The 26,867-nt window shown below is 36.8% G+C and overlaps 1 protein-coding gene across 2 annotated transcripts in view; it reads right to left on the minus strand.

Moving 5' to 3' along the window:
* Positions 1 to 21,396, minus strand: part of LOC128224029 (E3 ubiquitin-protein ligase UBR4-like) — a 124,872-nt gene extending 103,476 nt beyond the window's left edge. For both annotated transcript variants that reach the window (XM_052933628.1, XM_052933627.1), the window contains exons 1-8: positions 21,268 to 21,396; positions 20,729 to 20,826; positions 13,800 to 13,903; positions 10,671 to 10,800; positions 9,230 to 9,441; positions 8,877 to 9,058; positions 7,233 to 7,479; positions 5,837 to 5,896 (exon numbers count right to left, since the gene is read on the minus strand). In XM_052933628.1, coding sequence (XP_052789588.1) covers positions 5,837 to 5,896; positions 7,233 to 7,479; positions 8,877 to 9,058; positions 9,230 to 9,441; positions 10,671 to 10,800; positions 13,800 to 13,903; positions 20,729 to 20,826; positions 21,268 to 21,395 — 1,161 coding nt within the window. In that variant the 5' untranslated portion in view covers position 21,396. The remainder of the gene's footprint in view (positions 1 to 5,836; positions 5,897 to 7,232; positions 7,480 to 8,876; positions 9,059 to 9,229; positions 9,442 to 10,670; positions 10,801 to 13,799; positions 13,904 to 20,728; positions 20,827 to 21,267) is intronic.
* Between the last annotated feature and the right edge of the window lie 5,471 nt (positions 21,397 to 26,867).

Below are 26,867 nucleotides of genomic sequence, written 5' to 3' on the forward strand. Positions count from 1 at the left end.
CCTTGTAGAGTTGTGGATTGTGCTGGACATTCTACACTAGTACTTACATTTCCCCCTGCCCTTGTAGAGTTGTGGATTGTGCTGGACATTCTACACTAGTACTTACATTTCCCCCTGCCCTTGTTGAGTTGTGGATTGTGCTGTACATTCTACACTAGTACTTACATTTCCCCCTGCCCTTGTAGAGTTGTGGATTGTGCTGGACATACTACACTAGTACTTACATTTCCCCCTGCCCTTGTAAAGTTGTGGATTGTGCTGTACATACTACACTAGTACTTACATTTCCCCCTGCCCTTGTAGAGTTGTGGATTGTGCTGTACATTCTACACTAGTACTTACATTTCCCCTTGCCCTTGTTGAGTTGTGGATTGTGCTGGACATTATACACTAGTACTTACATTCCCCCCTGCCCTTGCTGAGTTGTGGATTGTGCTGGACATTCTACACTAGTACTTACATTCCCCCCTGCCCTTGTTGAGTTGTGGATTGTGCTGGACATTCTACACTAGTACTTACATTTCCCCCAGCCCTTGTAGAGTTGTGGATTGTGCTGGACATTCTACACTAGTACTTACATTTCCCCCTGCCCTTGCTGAGTTGTGGATTGTGCTGGACATTCTACACTAGTACTTACATTTCCCCCTGCCCTTGTTGAGTTGTGGATTGTGCTGGACATTATACACTAGTACTTACATTTCCCCCTGCCCTTGCTGAGTTGTGGATTGTGCTGGACATTATACACTAGTACTTACATTTCCCCCAGCCCTTGTAGATTTGTGGATTGTGCTGGACATTCTACACTAGTACTTAACATTTCCCCCTGCCCTTGTAGAGTTGTGGATTGTGCTGGACATTCTACACTAGTACTTACATTCCCCCAGCCCTTGTAGAGTTGTGGATTGTGCTGGACATTCTACACTAGTACTTACATTCCCCCTGTCCTTGTAGAGTTGTGGATTGTGCTGGACATTCTACACTAGTACTTACATTCCCCCCTGCCCTTGTTGAGTTGTGGATTGTGCTGGAAATTCTACACTAGTACTTACATTCCCCCTGTCCTTGTAGAGTTGTGGATTGTGCTGGACATTCTACACTAGTACTTACATTTCCCCCAGCCCTTGTAGATTTGTGGATTGTGCTGGACATTCTACACTAGTACTTACATTCCCCCTGTCCTTGTAGAGTTGTGGATTGTGCTGGACATTCTACACTAGTACTTACATTTCCCCCAGCCCTTGTAGATTTGTGGATTGTGCTGGATATTATACACTAGAACTTGACATTTCCCCCTGCCCTTGTAGAGTTATGGATTGTGCTGGACATTGTACACTAGTACTTACATTCCCCCTGCCCTTGTAGAGTTGTGGATTGTTCTGGACATTGTACACTAGTACTTACATTCCCCCTGCCCTTGTAGAGTTGTGGATTGTGCTGGACATTCTACACTAGTACTTACATTTCCCCCTGCCCTTGTAGAGTTGTGGATTGTGCTGGACATTCTACACTAGTACTTACATTTCCCACTGCCCTTGTTGAGTTGTGGATTGTGCTGTACATTCTACACTAGTACTTACATTTCCCCCTGCCCTTGTAGAGTTGTGGATTGTGCTGGACATACTACACTAGTACTTACATTTCCCCCTGCCCTTGTAAAGTTGTGGATTGTGCTGTACATACTACACTAGTACTTACATTTCCCCCTGCCCTTGTAGAGTTGTGGATTGTGCTGTACATTCTACACTAGTACTTACATTTCCCCTTGCCCTTGTTGAGTTGTGGATTGTGCTGGACATTATACACTAGTACTTACATTCCCCCCTGCCCTTGTTGAGTTGTGGATTGTGCTGTACATTCTACACTAGTACTTACATTTCCCCCAGCCCTTGTAGAGTTGTGGATTGCCCTGGACATTCTACACTAGTACTTACATTTCCCCCTGCCCTTGTAGAGTTGTGGATTGTGCTGGACATTCTACACTAGTACTTACATTTCCCCCTGCCCTTGTAGAGTTGTGGATTGCCATGGACATTCTACACTAGTACTTACATTTCCCCCTGCCCTTGCTGAGTTGTGGATTGTGCTGGACATTCTACACTAGTACTTACATTCCCCCCTGCCCTTGTTGAGTTGTGGATTGTGCTGGACATTCTACACTAGTACTTACATTTCCCCCAGCCCTTGTAGAGTTGTGGATTGTGCTGGACATTATACACTAGTACTTACAAATCCCCCTGCCCTTGCTGAGTTGTGGATTGTGCTGGACATTCTACACTAGTACTTACATTTCCCCCTGCCCTTGTTGAGTTGTGGATTGTGCTGGACATTATACACTAGTACTTACATTTCCCCCTGCCCTTGCTGAGTTGTGGATTGTGCTGGACATTATACACTAGTACTTACATTCCCCCCTGCCCTTGCTGAGTTGTGGATTGTGCTGGACATTCTACACTAGTACTTACATTTCCCCCTGCCCTTGTAGAGTTGTGGATTGTGCTGGACATTCTACACTAGTACTTACATTTCCCCCAGCCCTTGTTGAGTTGTGGATTGTGCTGGACATTCTACACTAGTAATTACATTTCCCCCTGCCCTTGTTGAGTTGTGGATTGTGCTGGGTATTATACACTAGTACTTACATTTCCCCCTGCCCTTGTAGAGTTGTGGATTGTGCTGGACATTATACACTAGTACTTACATTTCCCCCTGCCCTTGTTGAGTTGTTGATTGTGCTGGGTATTATACACTAGTACTTACATTTCCCCCTGCCCTTGTAGAGTTGTGGATTGTGCTGGACATTATACACTAGTACTTACATTTCCCCCTGCCCTTGTTGAGTTGTGGATTGTGCTGGACATTCTACACTAGTACTTACATTTCCCCCTGCCCTTGTAGAGTTGTGGATTGTGCGTGCTGGACATTATACACTAGTACTTACATTTCCCCCTGCCCTTGTTGAGTTGTGGATTGTGCTGGACATTCTACACTAGTAATTACATTTCCCCCAGCCCTTGTTGAGTTGTGGATTGTGCTGGACATTCTACACTAGTAATTACATTTCCCCCTGCCCTTGTTGAGTTGTGGATTGTGCTGGACATTCTACACTAGTACTTACATTCCCCCCTGCCCTTGTAGAGTTGTGGATTGTGCTGGACATTCTACACTAGTACTTACATTCCCCCTGCCCTTGTAGAGTTGTGGATTGTGCTGGACATTCTACACTAGTACTTACATTTCCCCCAGCCCTTGCTGAGTTGTGGATTGTGCTGGACATTCTACACTAGTACTTACATTTCCCCCTGCCCTTGTAGAGTTGTGGATTGTGCTGGACATTCTACACTAGTACTTACATTTCCCCCTGCCCTTGTAGATTTGTGGATTGTGCTGGACATTCTACACTAGTACTTACATTTCCCCCAGCCCTTGCTGAGTTGTGGATTGTGCTGGACATTCTACACTAGTAATTACATTTCCCCCTGCCCTTGTTGAGTTGTGGATTGTGCTGGGTATTATACACTAGTACTTACATTTCCCCCTGCCCTTGTAGAGTTGTGGATTGTGCTGGACATTATACACTAGTACTTACATTTCCCCCTGCCCTTGTTGAGTTGTTGATTGTGCTGGGTATTATACACTAGTACTTACATTTCCCCATGCCCTTGTAGAGTTGTGGATTGTGCTGGACATTATACACTAGTACTTACATTTCCCCCTGCCCTTGTTCAGTTGTGGATTGTGCTGGACATTCTACACTAGTACTTACATTTCCCCCTGCCCTTGTAGAGTTGTGGATTGTGCGTGCTGGACATTATACACTAGTACTTACATTTCCCCCTGCCCTTGTTGAGTTGTGGATTGTGCTGGACATTCTACACTAGTAATTACATTTCCCCCAGCCCTTGTTGAGTTGTGGATTGTGCTGGACATTCTACACTAGTAATTACATTTCCCCCTGCCCTTGTTGAGTTGTGGATTGTGCTGGGTATTATACACTAGTACTTACATTCCCCCCTGCCCTTGTTGAGTTGTGGATTGTGCTGTACATTCTACACTAGTACTTACATTTCCCCCAGCCCTTGTAGAGTTGTGGATTGTGCTGGACATTCTACACTAGTACTTACATTTCCCCCTGCCCTTGTAGAGTTGTGGATTGTGCTGGACATTCTACACTAGTACTTACATTTCCCCCTGCCCTTGTAGAGTTGTGGATTGCCATGGACATTCTACACTAGTACTTACATTTCCCCCTGCCCTTGCTGAGTTGTGGATTGTGCTGGACATTCTACACTAGTACTTACATTTCCCCCTGCCCTTGTTGAGTTGTGGATTGTGCTGGACATTCTACACTAGTACTTACATTTCCCCCAGCCCTTGTAGAGTTGTGGATTGTGCTGGACATTATACACTAGTACTTACAAATCCCCCTGCCCTTGCTGAGTTGTGGATTGTGCTGGACATTCTACACTAGTACTTACATTTCCCCCTGCCCTTGTTGAGTTGTGGATTGTGCTGGACATTATACACTAGTACTTACATTTCCCCCTGCCCTTGCTGAGTTGTGGATTGTGCTGGACATTATACACTAGTACTTACATTCCCCCCTGCCCTTGCTGAGTTGTGGATTGTGCTGGACATTCTACACTAGTACTTACATTTCCCCCTGCCCTTGTAGAGTTGTGGATTGTGCTGGACATTCTACACTAGTAATTACATTTCCCCCAGCCCTTGTTGAGTTGTGGATTGTGCTGGACATTCTACACTAGTAATTACATTTCCCCCTGCCCTTGTTGAGTTGTGGATTGTGCTGGGTATTATACACTAGTACTTACATTTCCCCCTGCCCTTGTAGAGTTGTGGATTGTGCTGGACATTATACACTAGTACTTACATTTCCCCCTGCCCTTGTTGAGTTGTTGATTGTGCTGGGTATTATACACTAGTACTTACATTTCCCCCTGCCCTTGTAGAGTTGTGGATTGTGCTGGACATTATACACTAGTACTTACATTTCCCCCTGCCCTTGTTGAGTTGTGGATTGTGCTGGACATTCTACACTAGTACTTACATTTCCCCCTGCCCTTGTAGAGTTGTGGATTGTGCGTGCTGGACATTATACACTAGTACTTACATTTCCCCCTGCCCTTGTTGAGTTGTGGATTGTGCTGGACATTCTACACTAGTAATTACATTTCCCCCAGCCCTTGTTGAGTTGTGGATTGTGCTGGACATTCTACACTAGTAATTACATTTCCCCCTGCCCTTGTTGAGTTGTGGATTGTGCTGGGTATTATACACTAGTACTTACATTCCCCCCTGCCCTTGTTGAGTTGTGGATTGTGCTGTACATTCTACACTAGTACTTACATTTCCCCCAGCCCTTGTAGAGTTGTGGATTGCCCTGGACATTCTACACTAGTACTTACATTTCCCCCTGCCCTTGTAGAGTTGTGGATTGTGCTGGACATTCTACACTAGTACTTACATTTCCCCCTGCCCTTGTAGAGTTGTGGATTGCCATGGACATTCTACACTAGTACTTACATTTCCCCCTGCCCTTGCTGAGTTGTGGATTGTGCTGGACATTCTACACTAGTACTTACATTCCCCCCTGCCCTTGTTGAGTTGTGGATTGTGCTGGACATTCTACACTAGTACTTACATTTCCCCCAGCCCTTGTAGAGTTGTGGATTGTGCTGGACATTATACACTAGTACTTACATTTCCCCCTGCCCTTGTAGAGTTGTGGATTGCCCTGGACATTATACACTAGTACTTACATTTCCCCCTGCCCTTGTAGAGTTGTAGATTGCCCTGGACATTATACACTAGTACTTACATTTCCCCCTGCCCTAGTTGAGTTGTGGATTGCGCTGGACACGTTGTTATAAATCTCTAACTGAAAAACAAGGGACAAAACAATTAAAAAATGAAGTATTTTTTGGCCTAGAAACAGATAAAAAGTTATAAGCAAAGGATTCCTCAATTTAAACATAAACAAGAGCTGTCACAGAGACAATGCGCTCGACTATTAAGCCGCTTTTCACAGAGACAGTGAGCTCGACTATTAAGCCGCTTTTCACAGAGACAGTGAACTCGACTATTAAGCCGCTTTTCAGTGTAAGGATTGGCGAAACATGGATCACTGTACAATTAGATTAGATTTAAATGCAATACCTGATGTATTTGCTGAGATATTAACATGAATGTGGTTACATGCAAAATTTTAACCAGAATTTTAAGTCCAATAATAAAGGGCCATTATTTGCAAAATACAGTTATCTAACTTGGTTAAATTCAAGTAGGTTGGGTGGTTGAGTACCATTGTGTAAAGTCTTAATGCAATACATCAAGTAGTTGCTGAGATATTAACCTATGTGTGCTTACATGCAAAACCTTAACCAGACTTTCTAAGTCAAATAATAAAGGCCCATTATTTGCATTAAATTCAAGTAAGTGTTATCTAACTTCATTAATTTAGTAGTTTAGATAGTTGGGAATACATATCTAAAGTTTCAATCCAATACATGATGTACTGTGATAATGACTTAAAGGTGCTTACATGCAAAAGCTTAACCAAGGTGTGACACTGACGCCGACGCTTGGGTGAGTAGTATTGCTCTCCTTATTCTTTGAATAGTCGAGCTAAAAATGCACATTTATTTTAAATCTTAAGATTACTAAGAACGAAAGGAGGAAACACTTATATTTAGTATTGTCTGGAGGGGGTTTATCAATAAAGGAACATCAATAATTATATATTAAAGCCAGAGTAATGGGCCTTTCTCGACATGTTTGTATTGCAACATCTGTAATAGTTACATTTAAAAAACCTTGATCATTTCTAATTTATGCCCAAGGTTCAAGTTTATCACTGATAACAAAGCCGATGATAAGGCTATGACAACACTGCAACCATTTTTATACAACCAAACAACACAGACAAGCTAATGAACAACTATGCATTGCACTTGAATACACGATTATTAATTACATAAACAAACAACAGGGAAGAAGGCAGACAAAAAAACCAAATCTGGAAAATCTAGTTTGAGTAGGATGGACTCAGGCCCCAAGAAGCATAAAGAGACTTAGACCCATGTTGAAACTGTTTCCAAAGCAATTCATATCCATTTCAAGGTACTGCAAAAATTAAGCAAACATAACAAACTTTTAATCTTGATTTCAGATTATATCTTGAAATCTATCATCTTTAGATCAATAAGGTAACTCACGGTCTTATGGAAGATCTTCGCAGCAAAGTTGTCCAAATCTTCCTCTTTCCCGGCGGGGGTGGACTTTGTAGGTGTGGCACTCGCCAGGCTCATGATAGTATTTGTGGTTGCCACGGTAACCGCAGCATATAGGCAACCCATCGTTATGGTGATGATTTTCTCCAGACGTTTTACTGTTAGTGGTTCAAGGATGGGGAGGGAGAAAACGCGCCACACAATTGAGATGTCGTTTAACAGTAGCTGGAAACTAAAAATAGAGGGAAGCATTGAAAATAAAGTCACATCCAGAAATAAACAGAATCTAAAACACAAATAATATTTCAAGACATGCTTCTGAGCCTTTCTCTACTGTAATGGATATTGTGCTGTGCTGCTAAATCTGGGCAGAAACAATAAGCAATGATCAAATTAATGAACTTAGGTAATAAGAACTTTATAACAAATTGACAGATGTTTGATCAAAATGATGGCCCAGACATGGTTAAAGTTTTGGAAATATGTCAGTCATTCAGACCGACTGCATCTGAAATTTTGTCAGAATTCTTAATTTTAGTGCAACCTTAATTTAATTGATTTCAAACCTATTCTTTAATCTTTGCAAAAGGTAAAAAAATAATAATTTCTTACTATTTCAAATAGGTAGAACCTATACAGGTATTCAACATTTTAATACTGAGTGTTACATCTTCAAGATGAAGAATAACTCACAAAATTATACTTAAAATGCTTTTGTGTCTTCATATTTAGTTAAATACTCAAAGCTTGAGTCAAATTTATTTTCAAACAAATCATTTAAAATATTTTTAAACCTTGATAAGGTCATTCTTTTTAAAGCATACTTAACACTAATTTTTGTTTGTATAACAAAGACAACTACAAATGCTGTTTTTGAAACTCCGCCTCTGAAAACTGATGTCTTCCCTTAAACAGGTGTTTAATTTAAGCGATATAATATTGAAGGAGGGGGGTAAAATAGTTTACATCATTTTTGAAAATCTGAAATGGCATGTTTATGAAAAAGGAAAATTTCATCTAAACATGGGGAGATAACTCTACAATAATGTGCCCTAGAGTTATATTCTTGCAAAGTGTTCAAATTTACATCTCTATCTATCTATGTACCAAGGTTCAATCAATTACTTCAAGCAGCTTTTGACTCAGTGCCAGGACAAAGTTTGCATGATAAAAATTGAACAAGGGGAGATAACTTTGCAATAAAGTGCACCAGAGTTATAATTCTTGCAAGATGCACAATTTCACATGACCTTTTATCTATGTTTAACTTTCAATCGATTCCTTCAGGCAGTTTTTGAGTTCTGCTCAAGACAAAATTTACAGAAGAAGAATAAGAAAATTTTTGAAATACAGTATGTGTCCCTTTTAGTCGAAGGGAAGACGCACTTATATCGGTACATATGCAACAATGCTAGTACAACTGCGCATGTACAAAATATGCATCTTTTAAAATATTAAAAGAGTCTGAGAATAACATGTTATGAAACTGTGACATTTGATGTTGGCCAGACAGAACCCTTAAAATTTTCAAAATTTACTGGCCTGGACCGTCTGACGGATGGTATTCACAATGGCTGATAGCCATTCATTTGCTTCAATTTATTTCTTAAATCTTCAAAAACAATAGACCTGTTTCTGGTAGTCAAAGCTTCAGAGAGTGTCGCTGGCATAACGAATGCTGAGCCAGCAATGGCATCCTTGTATCGCTGGATGTATCGGTTGAGAAACGTCAGGTCAAAACATATGTCTACAAGTGTGTTGCCTCCATTCAGCTGGTTCAGACAGGTCAAATTCCGCGTAGCAAACATATTCTGGAAGCAAAAATACTGCAGCAATGTACATGTAGGTATGCTTACATATAGTGTACGGTTTATAATGACCATTACATAAACAAATATTATAGTCATCTTATGGTACTGATTAAACAATTATCTTAGAATCTATCAGGCTTTACATTGTGTACATATGTATTGCACACAAACCTTCATTTCCTCAGATGTGTCAGCAATATGTACAATGGTCACGTCCCCGTCAACGGTGACTGACTCGGAGTGGCTAGGCACAACCTTGAGAGGAGGCAGGGGCTGACTGGGGGTCAATATCTCATCAAATACAGACGTCATCTGGCTGAATATGTTCACCTCACACTCCAAGCGTGTTCTCTTCACATCCTTGGGAGCCAACTCATCTACATCTAGAAAGTAACATTTGAATACCCTGGTACATTACCTCTAAGATCTTATAGTCCTTCTTTACCACTAAACTACATGTAGCCTAAAACTAGTATTATAGATACAATCAAATTTTCCAATAGGTTATGAGATAATGAAAAAACGATTAAGTAATTAATTGGATATTTTCATGCTTGTAGAAACACGTTACATTTTGCACTTTGGATTCATTAAATTTCCATAGCTGCTGAACTTTCTGGAATTCTGTGATGTTAAATTCATTCATCTAGCATTAATTAATGAAATTATTTACAAACTGAAGAATTTAAAAGATTTGGAAGATAAAAAATATGGGCTGAAATGGTCTAAAATCATGGAAAGTCAGCACAAAAGGATATTTTATTCTATCTTCAATAATTGATTATGACAAATTCACTATTGATAAATGTAGATTGTTTGTAATGTTCAATCATTAATGAGAACTGCTTAAACTAAGTATTTCACAACTATGGATAGCTACATGTTCATGATACAAAACTAGTTTCTATCATGACAACACAGCAGCCATTCTGACATCTCAACACAAGACACTTATTCTCACTAGCATGACAACACAGCAGCCATTCTGACATCCCAACATAAGACACTTATTTTCACTGGCATGACAACACAGCAGCCATTCTGACATCCCAACATAAGACACTTATTTTCACTGGCATGACAACACAGCAGCCATTTTGACATCTCAACATAAGACACTTATTTTCACTAGCATGACAACACAGCAGCCATTCTGATATCTCAACATAAGACACTTATTTTCACCGGCATGACAACACAGCAGCCATTCTGACATCTCAACATAAGACACTTATTTTCACTGGCATGACAACACAGCAGCCATTCTGACATCTCAACATAAGACACTTATTTTCACTGGCATGACAACACAGCAGCCATTCTGACATCCCAACATAAGACACTTATTTTCACTGGCATGACAACACAGCAGCCATTCTGACATCCCAACATAAGACACTTATTTTCACTGGCATGACAACACAGCAGCCATTCTGACATCCCAACATAAGACACTTATTTTCACTAGCATGCTCTGTGATAACCATATTGTTTATGGCTAGGAAAGCTGAACTGTTCACTCAACTGACTGTTTTAAAGAGCTAGTTCTGTGTGTACCACTCTTGGGACATCTTTCTCTATAAAACATGTTTAGTATCTAACTCCTACATACCTCCCTCATTCTCCTTCACACTGGGGGGACACTGTGCCGACTTCAACATAGCTGTGTACGTGACAATGTCTGACTTGGGCAGGTAGCTGTGCCCTTTACACAGGCCCTGGATCAGTATCATCAGATATTTCTGCAACAAAACACAAATAATGTGCATTCTCTGTCACATCGAAAAATGTTTTCATTAACCATGAATAAGCCTAATTTTTTACACTAGTGCTTGGCATATACATTGTGGACAAGCCCCACCATATAATAAACAGAATTTGAGCAAGCCCGAAAGTATTTAACTATTGCAAGGCTTGTGCTAATTTCAACCACTGCTACTTCTAGTCATTCCCAAATTAGTGAAAGTGGCAACTATTAACCAGACTGAATGATTGTGAAAAATCGCCAATCTACTCTGGGAATATTTGAAAATCTTCTTACTGCTGAGATGGTGTTGGAATATTTGATAAGCTTTTTAGAAGAGGGATGGTGTGGGAATATTTGACAATAAATGTACTGCTGAGATGGTGTGGGAACATTTGACGATAAATGTACTGCTGAGATGGTGTGGGAATATTTGACAATAAATGTACTGCTGAGATGGTGTGGGAACATTTGACGATAAATGTACTGCTGAGATGGTGTGGGAATATTTGACAATAAATGTACTGCTGAGATGGTGTGGGAATATTTGACAATAAATGTACTGCTGAGATGGTGTGGGAATATTTGATAAGCTTTTTAGAAGAGGGATGGTGAGGGAATATTTGACAATAAATGTACTGCTGAGATGGTGTGGGAACATTTGACAATAAATGTACTGCTGAGATGGTGTGGGAATATTTGACAATAAATGTACTGCTGAGATGGTGTGGGAATATTTGACAATAAATGTACTGCTGAGATGGTGTGGGAATATTTGATAAGCTTTTTAGAAGAGGGATGGTGTGGGAATATTTGACAATAAATGTACTGCTGAGATGGTGTGGGAACATTTGACGATAAATGTACTGCTGAGATGGTGTGGGAATATTTGACAATAAATGTACTGCTGAGATGGTGTGGGAATATTTGACAATAAATGTACTGCTGAGATGGTGTGGGAATATTTGATAAGCTTTTTAGAAGAGGGATGGTGTGGGAATATTTGACAATAAATGTACTGCTGAGATGGTGTGGGAACATTTGACGATAAATGTACTGCTGAGATGGTGTGGGAATATTTGACAATAAATGTACTGCTGAGATGGTGTGGGAATATTTGACAATAAATGTACTGCTGAGATGGTGTTGGAATATTTGATAAGCTTTTTAGAATAGGGATGGTGTGGGAATATTTGACAATAAATGTACTGCTGAGATGGTGTGGGAACATTTGACGATAAATGTACTGCTGAGATGGTGTGGGAATATTTGACAATAAATGTACTGCTGAGATGGTGTGGGAATATTTGACAATAAATGTACTGCTGAGATGGTGTGGGAATATTTGACAATAAATGTACTGCTGAGATGGTGTGGGAATATTTGACAATAAATGTACTGCTGAGATGGTGTGGGAATATTTGACAATAAATGTACTGCTGAGATGGTGTGGGAATATTTGACAATAAATGTACTGCTGAGATGGTGTGGGAATATTTGACAATAAATGTACTGCTGAGATGGTGTGATATGACAATCTTTTTACTTGTGAGATGATGCGGGAATACTGTAGATCTAAAATGTCCTATTAGATGTGAATGGGGTCTTTTTGTGGGTCTGATTCTTCGACATCAACAATGCTTTTCCTAACTCTAAACTTTAAAAAAAGCAATATGTTCTGGTGGAAAGTATTCCATCAGGATCCATTTGTTTATAAGTTACATGCCCAGGCTTCTGATGTCATGCATATAAATCCATACCCTATCACCCTGTTGTATTACCGTAAATGACTGGGTATTAGACGCATTTTTTTCCCTCAGATTTCGATGTAAAAAATGCCTGCGTATAATACCCAGTAACAAGATTGAGTATATACGGGTTAAAACGGCAGTTGAAGATTGGGATGCGGTATATCGCAAGATGTTTATAATTTAAAAAAATATATTGTACAATTTAAATTATTAAAATTATTCAATATCAATTTGAATAAAACAATAATTAAACATGCAAATAAAAAAGCAAAGTTGGGCACTGTCAAAATATTTTTGTCAGTTGTACAATAAGGTGTGAAAAATTCGCCCTGCCTTTAGACCTGTTTAACATACCAATACTACAAACTGATGCAATAATGGTCATGATTTTTTCGCACTTTTCCATGTTCTTTATTCTTTTCTGTAGGTGTTGACACTTTGAGAACAAGCCCGTACAATATAAAGTTTTTGCATGCAGTAACTTCCCTATTCATTCTCGACAGGTTATCGTTTACGATATACTGTCAGAAAGAAATCTTACAAATAGTCATAAAAGGTACATTTCAGTGCCATCCAGAAACAAATTGTCACACTAAGTAAATTTCATTGCCATACCTAACATGAAACCAATAAAAATGAAACATATTTTGCATTATCATTGTATGGTTTTAAAGATAACCATCGCCATTTTCACGATTTTTTTTTTTCGTCTCTGTCAACAAACATGGTGGCCAAGATTGGCAGAAGACTTTTGACATATTTTCTATGCATCCTTTAACCCGAAATTTAGATTAAAAGTCTTTTCTCAGATTTTTCACGGATTTTTTTTGCCTGCGTCTAATACCCCCTATCGTCTTATACCCAGTCATTTACGGTATTTAGTTCATACACCACCTATGCCAATACAGGGCCAATCACTCCTCAATCTTGCCAAAAAAGTTGTTTATAATGTATAATTATATTGAAGCCATGTTTTTAGTGGACCATTTTATTGATTTACATACTAGGGGCAGGTATGCTGGTCAGTCACAGACTTTTGACTCCACCTACCCAATTGATGATGGGTAATTCTTAAAAGCGTAGTCGGTATTTGATATTTATGACTTTATAAATAATTGATCATCAAAATTAGCAGATTATACAAAATTTACTGAATGGGAAAAAGTTGTTCTTAAATAGCCAAAGGTTCTCAGACAGATATGGGTGGGGAACATTTTATAGGACATCTTTGTGACAATCTTCTTACTGGTGCGATGGTGCATGTTTCTGTCTGTGTCTGAAGTCTCTCAATCAGAAACTGTAGAAGAACCTTGCAAGCCCCTGACACACTGGAGAGATGTGGACTTGCAACTGAAATTTTGAAAGAATCATTCTGCATTGCTTTGAAATAAATTCTTTTTCCTGTCATAAGAATTAGATTTGGGATTTCAAGTCTGAATGCTTACACAAGCTCTTGTAATACCCCTCCCCAAGCCCTGTTATATAAATAACAGTGCAAGGCATGTAGACTTACAAGTGTTAATTTTGCCCACTATTCATGTACAAAGAATATTGAATAAAATTGAGAACATGCTTAATATCAGCAAACCTGTAAGTATAGAGAAGTTAATTTTTTCTATGAAATTACAACTATTTAACCCTTAAAAATAGCACATAGAACAGTCTATTATCTGACATTAAATATAGAACGTGCAGTTTCACTAACATTTTCTTGGTTCGGCCAATGTATGAGTATAAGTCATAATATCTAAGATAAGAAGGTATTTTTCAGTATAGATATGAAGTTGAAAATTGATAATACCCTTGGTTCATACATTTGTGGTCCTGTTTTATTGAGTACCTGTACAAACTTACCTTTGCCATGCATGCATGGCTAAGCCTCCTTTGTTGACAATATACTCTTCATTACTAATACATGAACAAACCCACCTTTGCCATGCATGCATGGCTAAGCCTCCTTTGTTGACAATATACTCTTCATTACTAATACATGAACAAACCCACCTTTGCCATGCATGCATGGCTAAGCCTCCTTTGTTGACAATAAACTTTTCATTACTAGTACATGTACAAACCCACCTTTGCCATGCATGCATGGACAAACCCCCTATGCCATGCATGTATGGACCAAGCCTCCTTTGTTGACAATATACTTTTCATTACTTATATATGAACAAACCCCCTTTGCCATGCATGCATGGACCAAGCTTCCCTTGTTGGCAATATACTTTTCATTACTTATACATGAACAAACCCCCTTTGTCCATGCATGCATGTTCTAAGCCTACTTTGTTGGCAAATAAATTTTCACTACCAATACATGGACAAACCAACCTTTGGCCATGCATGCATGGACTAAGCCTACTTTGTTGATAAATACTCTTTTCATTACCTATACATGCACAAATCCACCTTTGTTCATCCATGGACCAAGCCTCATTTGTTGACAAATACAATTTTTGTAACCATTTAATACTTATTGGTACCATTTTCAAAGCTTGTATTGACCAAGTGTAATTTCCACATTAGATGGGTAAAACTGAATATCTTAATTTTGGGTTGACACTTTATGACCAAACTTTGTGTGAAGAAAGAGCTTATGTTGACCTTTCATTGGATCCTGAGCCCCAGAGGTAAACGTCAAGTTAAGTATAAATAAAAATAGAAAAACAGTTGAAATAGAATATTTTTATCGGAGTTTATATATACTTTTCATGATATTTAACATCCCCCCTACACCCACCCCAACAATTCTGGTCAAAATAGCCTATATGGTTAAAAATAACTGTGATTGCTACAAAATCGCAGTAAACTAGAAAAATATAAGAAAAATCTGTTTCAACCTCAAAAACATAGTTAATACTTGAAAATACGTTTTGTCTCCATGTTTTTTAATGAATGAGCAAACAACTATGTCATGTGTCCTGTGTTCAGACTGACACACACATTTAATTTGCAATTATACTGAACACATAATTTACAAAATGTTTAGTAAAATTAATATGACTTTGCTTTAAGTAATGTTCACATGGGACTTTCTTTTATAAAAACATTCTATTTATGATGCTTTGCAAATCATATTTCGAGAATAAAAATATTTAAGTAAAACTTTTAGAATTTGCTTACATGCATTAATGAAGAATGGACAAATCTGCTACTTTTAAAGTGTATTATGTGAAGTATATTTTTTTTTTCCATTTTACATGAAACTGCCATCTCAAAAGAAATTATTGCTGGCTGTCATGGATCTGCACTTATTTCTTAACAAAGGAAATTCAATGATCATGCCTCTCATTTTCAATTTGCTTTAAAAAAATGCATGAAGACATAAAACAATGAAAATATTTTAATTTTAAAACGCTACAGGAATGATTAATTCATTTTTTCAAAAATGAACAATGTTGACAGATATATGTTCACTAAAAAGTGATAAAAAAGTATTATCCTGGCAGTAAGTTATGATAGAGAATTTCAATACATACTACAGCCACCTTTTCAACAAGTGTATGCCAAAATACCTTTAGATCATGTGCGGTATTCAATAAGCAACTAAGATTGGGAACTAAGACTTTTGATTGGCATGTATATTTAGCTGACCAATAGGCTGAATGAAATCACTGAGGCTTTTTTTAAGATAAGGATAAGATCAATATTGAATTATGAAATTAATTGGTTTTAAACAGATACAATCTCAATACAGATATCAAAATAAGGCCATTTTTATATAAATTGGTCAACAGATTTTTTTTGAAAAATGTTGGATGGCTGGTGATGTGAAAAATAAGAAAAAAAAGGATTTCATACTCATCTTTTTTTTACAATAGTAGTGAATACATATTTGTCATAGCGTTTGTGGCCAAACCCAAAACCAAAAGATAAAAATTAACAACAAAAAGGAAAGACATGTTCATAGATACATATGAATGACATTTGAAATGCTTTGATTTCTATGCAACAAAATGTCTGCAATGCCTCAATATTATAATGAATATTGATATGTTCAAATGCTCACTTTGTCATACACATATTTTTGGCTTTCTAGTCCAATGTTCTCACCTACCAATTTCAAATCTAAGTTATTGTAATCATTATATAAGCATATTATACACTTCCAATTTCAAATAATGTCACATTAAAAGTCAATATTATTACAACCTTTTAGTTATAGTGTCTATTAGGCAAGTGGCCAGATTACACCTCCCAGTCAATAGCCAACTTACTGATAAGCAGTCCTTAATAGACGTTTTAGGGGTATTGAAAAAGAGCAAATTTATACAGCAGTATGACCTTAAAATCAATATTATTCCAAATAATTGTGACAAAATCATTTTTATGTGAATACATTTTTATAGATAATTCAATTATCTAATAAATGGTGTCCATGATGAAATATTTAATTATTATTTTATTTCATCTGTGAATGCATTTCCAAGATGGAATTGTAACATTTCTTTGAAATGTCATAATTTCATTAAATCAAAGGGTAAAAAAATGCTGGGATCGATCTAAATTTTATTACCCCTATCATAAAAAAGACCCATCTGGATTAAAAAGCCGACAATTGATGTTCTTGTGTATTAATACACAGAAATATGGCAGGAATATTCGGTGTCATCCAGCTGAGAGATCCAATCCAGGGTGTCTGTTTAACTTTATTACCTCATAAAATTGTTTACAAAAAGAAAGCCGATAAATGTTTTCCTGGTATGAATAATGCATCTAGATTACCAAACGCTTGAACAAATGTGTTTCAATACCTGACCTATTTTACGGCCGGAACCATGCTGAACATCTATCAGCTCCACAGAAAATTTACTCATCATTTTCTCAGCTACTTATTGTTTATATTGTTTGTAAACAAAATATTATTTTCAAATAATTATCATCTTTATCGATTTTAATGGTAAATTGAACTGACGTAATATATTTAACCCTTTAGCACATAGACAAGTGGCCAGATTACACCTCCCAGTCAATAGCCATCTTACTGATAAGCAGTCCTTATCTGCATAGGTACCTTTCTGGATATTTGAAAATGAGAAAATGAATACAGCAGTATGACCTTAAAATCAATGTTACTCCAAATAATTGTGTCCAAATCTTTTTTATGTGAATTCATTTTTTATAAATAATTAAATTATCTAATAAATGGTGTCAATGATGAAATATTAAATTATTTTATTTCAGCTGTGAATGTATTTTCAAGATGGATTTGTAACATTTCTTTGAAATGTCATAATTGCATTAAATCAAAGGGTAATAAAATGCTGGGATCGATCTAATTTTTATTACCCCTATCATAAAAAAGACCCATCTGGATTAAAAAGCCGACAATTGATGTTCTTGTGTATTAATACACAGAAATATGGCAGGAATATTCGGTGTCATCCAGCTGAGAGATCCAATCCAGGGTGTCTGTTTAACTTTATTACCTCATAAAATTGTTTACAAAAAGAAAGCCGATAAATGTTTTCCTGGTATGAATAATGCATCTAGATTACCAAACGCTTGAACAAATGTGTTTCAATACCTGACCTATTTTACGGCCGGAACCATGCTGAACATCTATCAGCTCCACAGAAAATTTACTCATCATTTTCTCAGCTACTTATTGTTTATATTGTTTGTAAACAAAATATTATTTTCAAATAATTATCATCTTTATCGATTTTAATGGTAAATTGAACTGACGTAATATATTTAACCCTTTAGCACATAGACAAGTGGCCAGATTACACCTCCCAGTCAATAGCCATCTTACTGATAAGCAGTCCTTATCTGCATAGGTACCTTTCTGGATATTTGAAAATGAGAAAATGAATACAGCAGTATGACCTTAAAATCAATGTTACTCCAAATAATTGTGTCCAAATCTTTTTTATGTGAATTCATTTTTTATAAATAATTAAATTATCTAATAAATGGTGTCAATGATGAAATATTAAATTATTTTATTTCAGCTGTGAATGTATTTTCAAGATGGATTTGTAACATTTCTTTGAAATGTCATAATTGCATTAAATCAAAGGGTAATAAAATGCTGGGATCGATCTAATTTTTATTACCCCTATCATAAAAAAGACCCATCTGGATTAAAAAGCCGACAATTTATGTTCTTGTGTATTAATACACAGAAATATGTCAGGAATATCCGGTGTCATCCAGCTGAGAGATCCAGTCCAAGGTGTCTGTTTAACTTTATTACCCCCTCATAAAATTGTTTACAAAAAAAGAAAGCCGATAAATGATTTTCCGGTATGAATAAAAAGATCTAGATCAAACAAAACGCTTGCACATGACCTATTTTACAGCCAAAACTATGATGGACATTATATAAGCTTCACAGAAAATTTACCCATCATTTTCTCATTAAAATTTTACTAAATGTTTCTTTTGTTTATAAACAAAATATTACCTTTAAGTAAATATAATCTCAATTGATTTTAATGGTAAACTGAACTGACGTAATATATTTAATGATTTACGCATCAATGATTTGGGGGAAATTCCATACAGTACTTAGCTCGTGGTCTTATTACGTCACAATGGGATATCACACCTGCGATTGGGAGTATAAACACCTTCTCAATTTAGCAGACGATATTTTCAAGGGAAAATCAATACACAAAAGGTTAAACTTTAATTTTATAAACATCCGGGATATTGTTTACAAAAAGAAAGATGCAAAATTGAAATATTGAAATGACCCTATTGAAATATGCGGGCCATGCGTTTACATCCAGTAATGGATACGGTCGGCCAAATGCGTATACATCTGGTAATGAGCTATGTCGGCCTATCTCGTATACATGCGCTAAAGGGTTAATGGTTAACCATCAATGAATTTGGGGGATTTTCCATCCAGTACTCAGCCTCGTGGTCTTATTACGTCACAATGGGATATCACACCTGCGATTGGCAGTATAAATAATCACCTTCTAAATGATATTTTCAAGGGAAAATCAATACCCAACAGGTTAAGCTTTACTTTTATAAATATCCGGGATATTGTTTACAAAAAGAAAGATGCAAAATTGAAATATTGAAATGACCCTATTGAAATATGCGGGCAATGCATTTACATCCAGTAGTCGATAGGGTCGGCCAGATGCGTATCTGCTAATGGGCTAAGTCGGCCTGTCTCGTATACATGTGCTAGAGGTTTAAAGGTTTTAGAATAACTGTTTTGTTTCAGAAACCACAAGTTTCCATATTATCATTATCCAACTCAGAACACGTGGAATTGCGCTTTGAATTTGTTACATCCTTTGACTGTAGTCCAAATAACTGTATGTTGACGGATTTTTTTTAGATTTTTGATATGGCAAATCCTTCACGTACAAATTGTTTAGTATCAAAAGTGGGTAGTTGTTCCGATCAGGATTCCGGGTTAAAGCATATAGCGTCTATAAAATATCATAAAAACAAGAAATATTACCAGATAATGTTATTTTATATTAGTTCCGTACACAAAAAATAAATATCCAACTTATAATTATGAGTTTGACGGCTTTTCTTCATTTCATTCTGTCAAAACATAACGATATATACATGAAGGGCACCTGCAAGGCTTCAGGGCACAGTTTTAAATCGCTCGGAACATTTCGGCCATGACCGAGTTGTTACGATTGTATAACGAGGTCCATCTCGAAGCTTTGTCGGAGGAGGCCGAGTTATTACGATTGTATCGAGTTGTTCCCCTTCGCATAATAGTTTTCTGTGTCAGTCAACTTTCGTTTTATTGGAAAGGTAAACAACTTGTTTTAATGCATTAAATGCTTGTTTAGTGCAAAATAGCATTTCACTTACATGGTAAAATATGAATATAACTCTTTATGATCAATTTCAACCATAAAATACTTCACTTAAAACAATTTCAATATTTTTAAAACACCCCCGTTTTTTTGCACATTCCCGTTTAGACGTTAGGGATTGGAAGAATCCCTTATAACACGTCTAATATTTTAGACTACCTTTGACTGTAAACACTTGTGTTTTGACTGTTCCTTTAATTTGATATTTGAAACAGTGTGACAACATTAGTTGAAATTACTAGATAAGTTCTGGTTTTCCTACATATATTATGATGACAGGATCATAACAATCACAAAACTTGAGCTATCTACAGTTATTTTGTCTAAAGTTCCCATTTTTTAGAACTACTGCAATGCATACCTTCCCCTGCACAAGCACTGAGATAGTGGGCTGACAGCGCAACGAGGGAAGAGTAGAATGGTTCATATACATCATCATGCGTAAGGATCTCTGCTTTACTGAAATTCAAATAGCAGGATTTATTCTATTGATGTCCATCAAGGATGTGTCTTTATTTTTTTATTGTCACTTAATACACGTTCATAGAAATATCAAAGTTTTAGTGACTTCATTCCATGCTTAAATGAAATAATGAAGTAGATAAGATGATGCATCAGGAAGTAAAAAAACAAACTGTCATAAAAAAATATATCCAGTGTCCTTACAAAATTCATTTATAGGCAGTATTTTTCATTGAATAGTATATGAACGTTAAAATACATTTTAATATGAGCACATTCTCAAAAATTACTGAAGTTATAAGAATCGTAAATATAATAGTCATAATTAATTTTACCCCACCCACCAATTTCAGGCTTGGAAAGTGAAAGTCACCAAAACAACAATGTCAAATTTGGATGCTATGATGCTAAATTTTTGCTAACATAGTATATCCCTACCTAGAAATTATTGCATTGCTAAATTCTGGTAAAATATTTTTGTTGAAAGAGGAATAGGACGCCGATAATATCGGTTTGATATTTGTAGCCCAAGAAATCCCTGGACTAGTCGCCATCTTTTTTCCCATTCGGAACTCCTCGGTCATTTTGTCGAAAACAACATAAGTTTTTGAAAATAATGGCCGAGGAGCTCCGAATGTTTTTTTCCTCCAAAGGCTACATTCAACCATTATACAATTTTCCCAAAAGCATACTGTAGTGTAGTCCAATTTATATATACTAGCGTGTATTGCACGCGAAAAAAACATCTCTTCGACAGAAGGGGTGATCACAAACAGGAGAAGAAGAACTTGTTAAGATGACAGAGATGGGAAGGGATGAGAGAAATGGGTGAAAAGGGAGAGAAGTGTGGATAAAATTAAGAGGGAAAGAAGGCATCATAGACCAGATGAAAGAGGAGGGGGAGGATAGAAGGGAGAGTGGTGAAGATAGAAGAGCGGAGGAAGGTAGGATAGAACAGAGGGAAGAATTTGAGTAAGAGGGGAGGAGGATAGAGAGAGTAGGGGTGACTTTCAGATAGAAAAAGGCAGGATAGAACAGAGGAAATAATTGGAGTAACGGAGAGGGGTGAAGATAGATGATTGGAAGAAGGCAGGACAGAAAAGAGGGAAGAGCTCGAGTAAGATGAAAGAGGAGGGGAAGAAGGGAGGGGGGATGAAGATAGATGATGGGAAGATGGCAGGACAGGACAGAGGGAAGAACTGAAGTCAATTGAAAGAGGAGGGGAAGGAGGATAAACGGGAGAGGTTGTGAAGATAGAAGAGGGTGAGAAGGGAAGTTGGGGTATGATGAAATAGAAAGAGGGAGAGAGAATAGAAGAGGGGGGTAAAGATTTAAGAGGAGAAGAAGGAGTGAAAGAGATATGATAGAAGAGGAGATCGATGAAAGAGGAAGAAAGAATAGTAGGAAGGTAAGATGGGAAAAGTGGGAGATAAAGCAGAGTTAAGGTGAGGAGGAAAAGATACAAGAGGCGAGTGTAGAAGGATATGGTGAAAAAAGGGGGAATGAAGGTAAGAGATCATTAAAAGGTAAGGAGAAACAAAGAAAGTTGGTGAAATAGTTTTCGTAACATACGCGACCACATACGCATGTACGATGGTGACTCTGAGAGTCACTGGAAAGACAGAAGAGAAGACAGATCTCGTACCATGCACGACCACACGTACGAGTGGTGGCTCTTAGAGCCGGGTTCGAGAACCAGCACCGCTAGTTCCCGTACAAAAATGTCCAAGATTTGAAACCCTGGGAGATTGTGTCATATATAAAATTCGGAGGTTTATATGGCAGATTTCTATATCCTTTTCCGTGGAAAGGTTCTATTTATAAATGTTTACAGTGGTGCACAGAAACCCCACACATAATAATATCATATTTTTAGAGCTTTATTCTGGATGAATAATTCTTCAAAATTGAGGTTGTTGTCATATTTTTACGATTTAGTAAATTTTTTATTCCTTCCGGTTTTATTTTCTTCAGTCTATATATACTATTAATAAACTTAATAGATATTCTATAAATAAATGTATTATTATAATAACAATACGTTACTGTAGCGCGTTTGGCCATTACAATTGAAGGTGCGAAAAAGGGCCATGGATGAAGAAAAGGTTGTATATCGGTAATGCATGCAAAACTGATGAATAACAAATTGAAATATGAATAGTGCTTGCTTTTTCTAAAAAGCTTATATAATGTAAAACTTTATAAGTGTGTGTGTTTTTTTAAATATTTGTTTTCAAATATTATGAGAATAATTATGATAACTTAAAATTGTTTATTAGCCAGTCATATCAGATTGAAAATAAATTGTGTAGGATTTAAAATGCTTTTATTATCTTATGAAGATACTGGTTAATTAATAATTGACTATTTGGAAAGAAAACAATGTTTAAAACAATCAGAAAAACGAAAAAAAAAATATCTCTTTGAAATGTGGCTGAGAGACTTAAACTATTTTATATTCGCTTCGGGACTGGAAATAGTAGACACAATGTTGACAGTGAGGTAAACGTCATCAGTAATATACCGAAAAATAAAAAAATAAAAACTTATTTAACATAATACACGTGTAATGGCATTGGAAATAGGTAAAACAAGAGAATTACCATTGAACCTCACGATAAAGTGTGGGTGGGGCGGAGTTGCGATGGTGGCGGATCCAGCGCATGCGCCCTGCCAACTGCCTCCTGGTGAACTATATACCGTGGAGCATGTTCTTCCTGGAGCAGGAGTTAAAGCCCTGGAAACACAAGTTTGAAAGCTAACGGCTGTGTCAGAGTGCCATCACGGGGAACATGTTGTTATCAGAACAGACAAACAAGTTCTCAGTATTTTTACTAGACCTTTTTTATGAAATTGCTTAAATATAACCTGTGTTGATTCTTTCTAACAAGTATTTTAGTATCTGTCTAATTTGTCTGGGTCAGTGATTTTATTTTTTTGAGGATAGTAGTAGTAGTAGTTGGCAGTAAATGTTTGCCAATGACAGTCACTTACCAATAACAAGTGAAAATCTTCTTACCGAAAGTTTTACCAGAATAAAAAAGTTATGGCGTTAGTTCTGAAATCAGTTTTAGCTGTAATGCTTACTTAGTGTAGGTCGCGTGGAGTATATAATATATATATATATATATATATATATATATATATATATATATATATATATATATATATATATATATATATATATATATATATATATATATATATATATATATAATACCCCACGCGACCTACATCCCACCAGTTGCGGAAACAATACTCCACGCGACCTCAGGTCACAGGGCTTGGACACAATTTCAACGACGTCATGAATTCCGCATACAATTTGGCGCGCTTTCTGGGAAAACAACTACAATTAAATGTCATTTTAATTTTATTTCCTTTCTAGCCTATAATTATAAGAAAAAATATTTGTTGCAGTGTGCGATCACAAAATGTTTCACCGAGTGAACATCAAAAGTGAATATTTCAGTCGTGGCTACGCCACTTGTGAAATATAGCTTTGGGTGCTCACTCGATGAAATCTTTTGCGATCGTACACTGAAACAACAATATGGGTTGCATTTTGTTGTATGACGAATGCAGTACTTTAGATTTCCTTGAAAGAGTAATGACGAAGATTGCAAAAAAATCCTGCCCGAGTACGCGTATGCCGATTAAATGAGTTGATTCGCGACCTATTGTAAACTTATATCCAATCAAAAATGGAATTCTGCAAGTCACGTAATGGCTTATCATGCATGGAAAGATATCTCTGTATTTTGAAAAGGGTCTATTAGGACACAATGGTTTTGTCCGCCACCAAAAGAGGACAACTAACAGTTTATACAGCAAGTATCTACATAATTGGCACAAAGCGATCATAAAATGTGGCTTTTTTATTTTTTCGAGATAATAGCATTTGAATATTTAATTATAAGAAAATTAATATAATGCGGTAAAATATTTCATGTAGACATTGTGTTGTTTTATTTACCGAACAAATGTGACATTACTTATCTTAATTATTTTTGCATACTTTAATTTTGGTGGAAAATGTAACAAATGACATATGGTGCCTTTACACCCGAAACAGTGTCATCATTCCACAAACATACATTTGTAGTGTTCAGTGCAAATATGTTCAGCTGTACGCTTAATGTTAAAGCCACACTTATGGTCTTTGGTCAAAATTTCAGAAAAGTTTGCACTAAGATGCTCTTTTTTGATTTAGGAAAGCATAATTATACAGATTTTGCCTTCTCCGTCTGCATTTTTGTCCATCCTTTGCACAAATGAGAAAATCTGGTTTTCATCGCATTGTTTCATGAGGCAGATTTGTTCTAAAAGATGTACAATCATTTCGCTTTTTAAAATGCACAGTAAAGTGCTAGTAGATCCTAGCACTGCAGACGGAAAGACAGTGGACACACTCTGTTTACACTTAGTAACATATTAACTCGGTACATACCAGTTCAAAATTAGTCAAAACTTACGTAGGAGTAAGTGCATGCGCGTTTCACAAAATATTAACAAGTTAAAGTAGAAATTAATAAGATTAAAAAGTGTATGAACTTATACATAAAACACTATTTTAAATGTAGTTGGCAATTGTGGATTACCTAAAGTTTGGAAATCTTACGGAAAATGAACAGCGACAAAAATAAGATAAAGAGAGAGAAAATAATCCATATCAGTGCGAAGTGCGTATTCTACCTTGAGGCAAAAGCCTCGAACATGTGGATAATAAACAAAGCATACGACAAACGTTCACGACTCTTTTTTCATATATCAATTACTTTGAAGTATTTTCCATAGTCATTTCCGTGTATTTTGTCAGGATCATAATCGCATTCTTACAAGGAAAGATCAACCTACGAGTATACTCTGACCGACTATGTCTCGACACGACATACACACGATTCTTCGCCGCCGACTAAAACAGTAATCTTCTTATCTATGCTCACTGTTTATTATCCCGGTTCTCGATCCAGTGTCTTGCCCATACCATTGATCGCATGACGATTCAAGTCCTGGCGTAACGGAACTGGCCATGGTCTTCACATGCGGTCACCTCCTATATAGACATGGCCAATAATCAGACCAAGCCCGCAACCGCCACATAAGACAGAACACCATCACGAGAATACAGATGAGTTTTGATGGACATAGCCGTTATTCTGTACAATAATAGTGTACATATATGTGTATTTTGTTATATGTATATATACAAATGTATTACATTTCTGTTTGCCCTTTATACTCAGAGGCTCGTGGTGTAATACATTACAGCTGTTGATACGTTATGGGTCATCTGGTCGGTCAGAGATTTGTGTTTTGTTTTGTCGGCCTCGGTTTGTCTATAAGAAGATAAAGGACTGTTCACTCAAAGAGAAATGTATATTTGACCCAAATGAGCTGGAGGCTTGTATCCGAACAAAACAAATAATGTATGTATATGATTATTTAACTCTATGGACCGATCCAATATAACGTTTTCCTGGTTACAGTCCAAAAGCATGTGATAGGATAACATGGGGGAGGGGATACATTTCCCTTGTAAATGAGATCAAAAGGTACTCGATAATCTTCCCCACATATAATTCTAAATACCGTTTTTATCACTTTAAAGGGGAGCGGTTTTGAGAAAGAAAGAAAAATAATAATTAGAAAAATCTCGCGTCCCATTTCAGATGAAATAAAGAACAGATATAAAATTGAGAATGAATGTATCTATAAGGTATACTTGGTCATTTGTTTTACTTTTAGTTATCAGCATGCTATTAATGCCCTTTTAAAATGTTACAGGGGTTTAATAGTCTAGCATTTTTGAGACCACCCGGTATCAAAAATGATGAAAGTTAATGGTAACTTATTTGTAGTTCGATTACTTTAAATTTTAAAGGTTTTAATACACATTCAAAGGCATCTAAAATTTTGTTAGAACATAACTATCAGATTTATAAAATTTCTGAAAACTGATACCGGATACCGGCTGTTAGTGTCATATGCGGATAAATTAATTGAGCATATGAATACACAGTCACCGTCAGACCAAC

Source organism: Mya arenaria, chromosome 17 (genome assembly GCF_026914265.1).
Source record: "Mya arenaria isolate MELC-2E11 chromosome 17, ASM2691426v1".
Lineage (NCBI taxonomy): Eukaryota > Metazoa > Mollusca > Bivalvia > Myida > Myidae > Mya > Mya arenaria.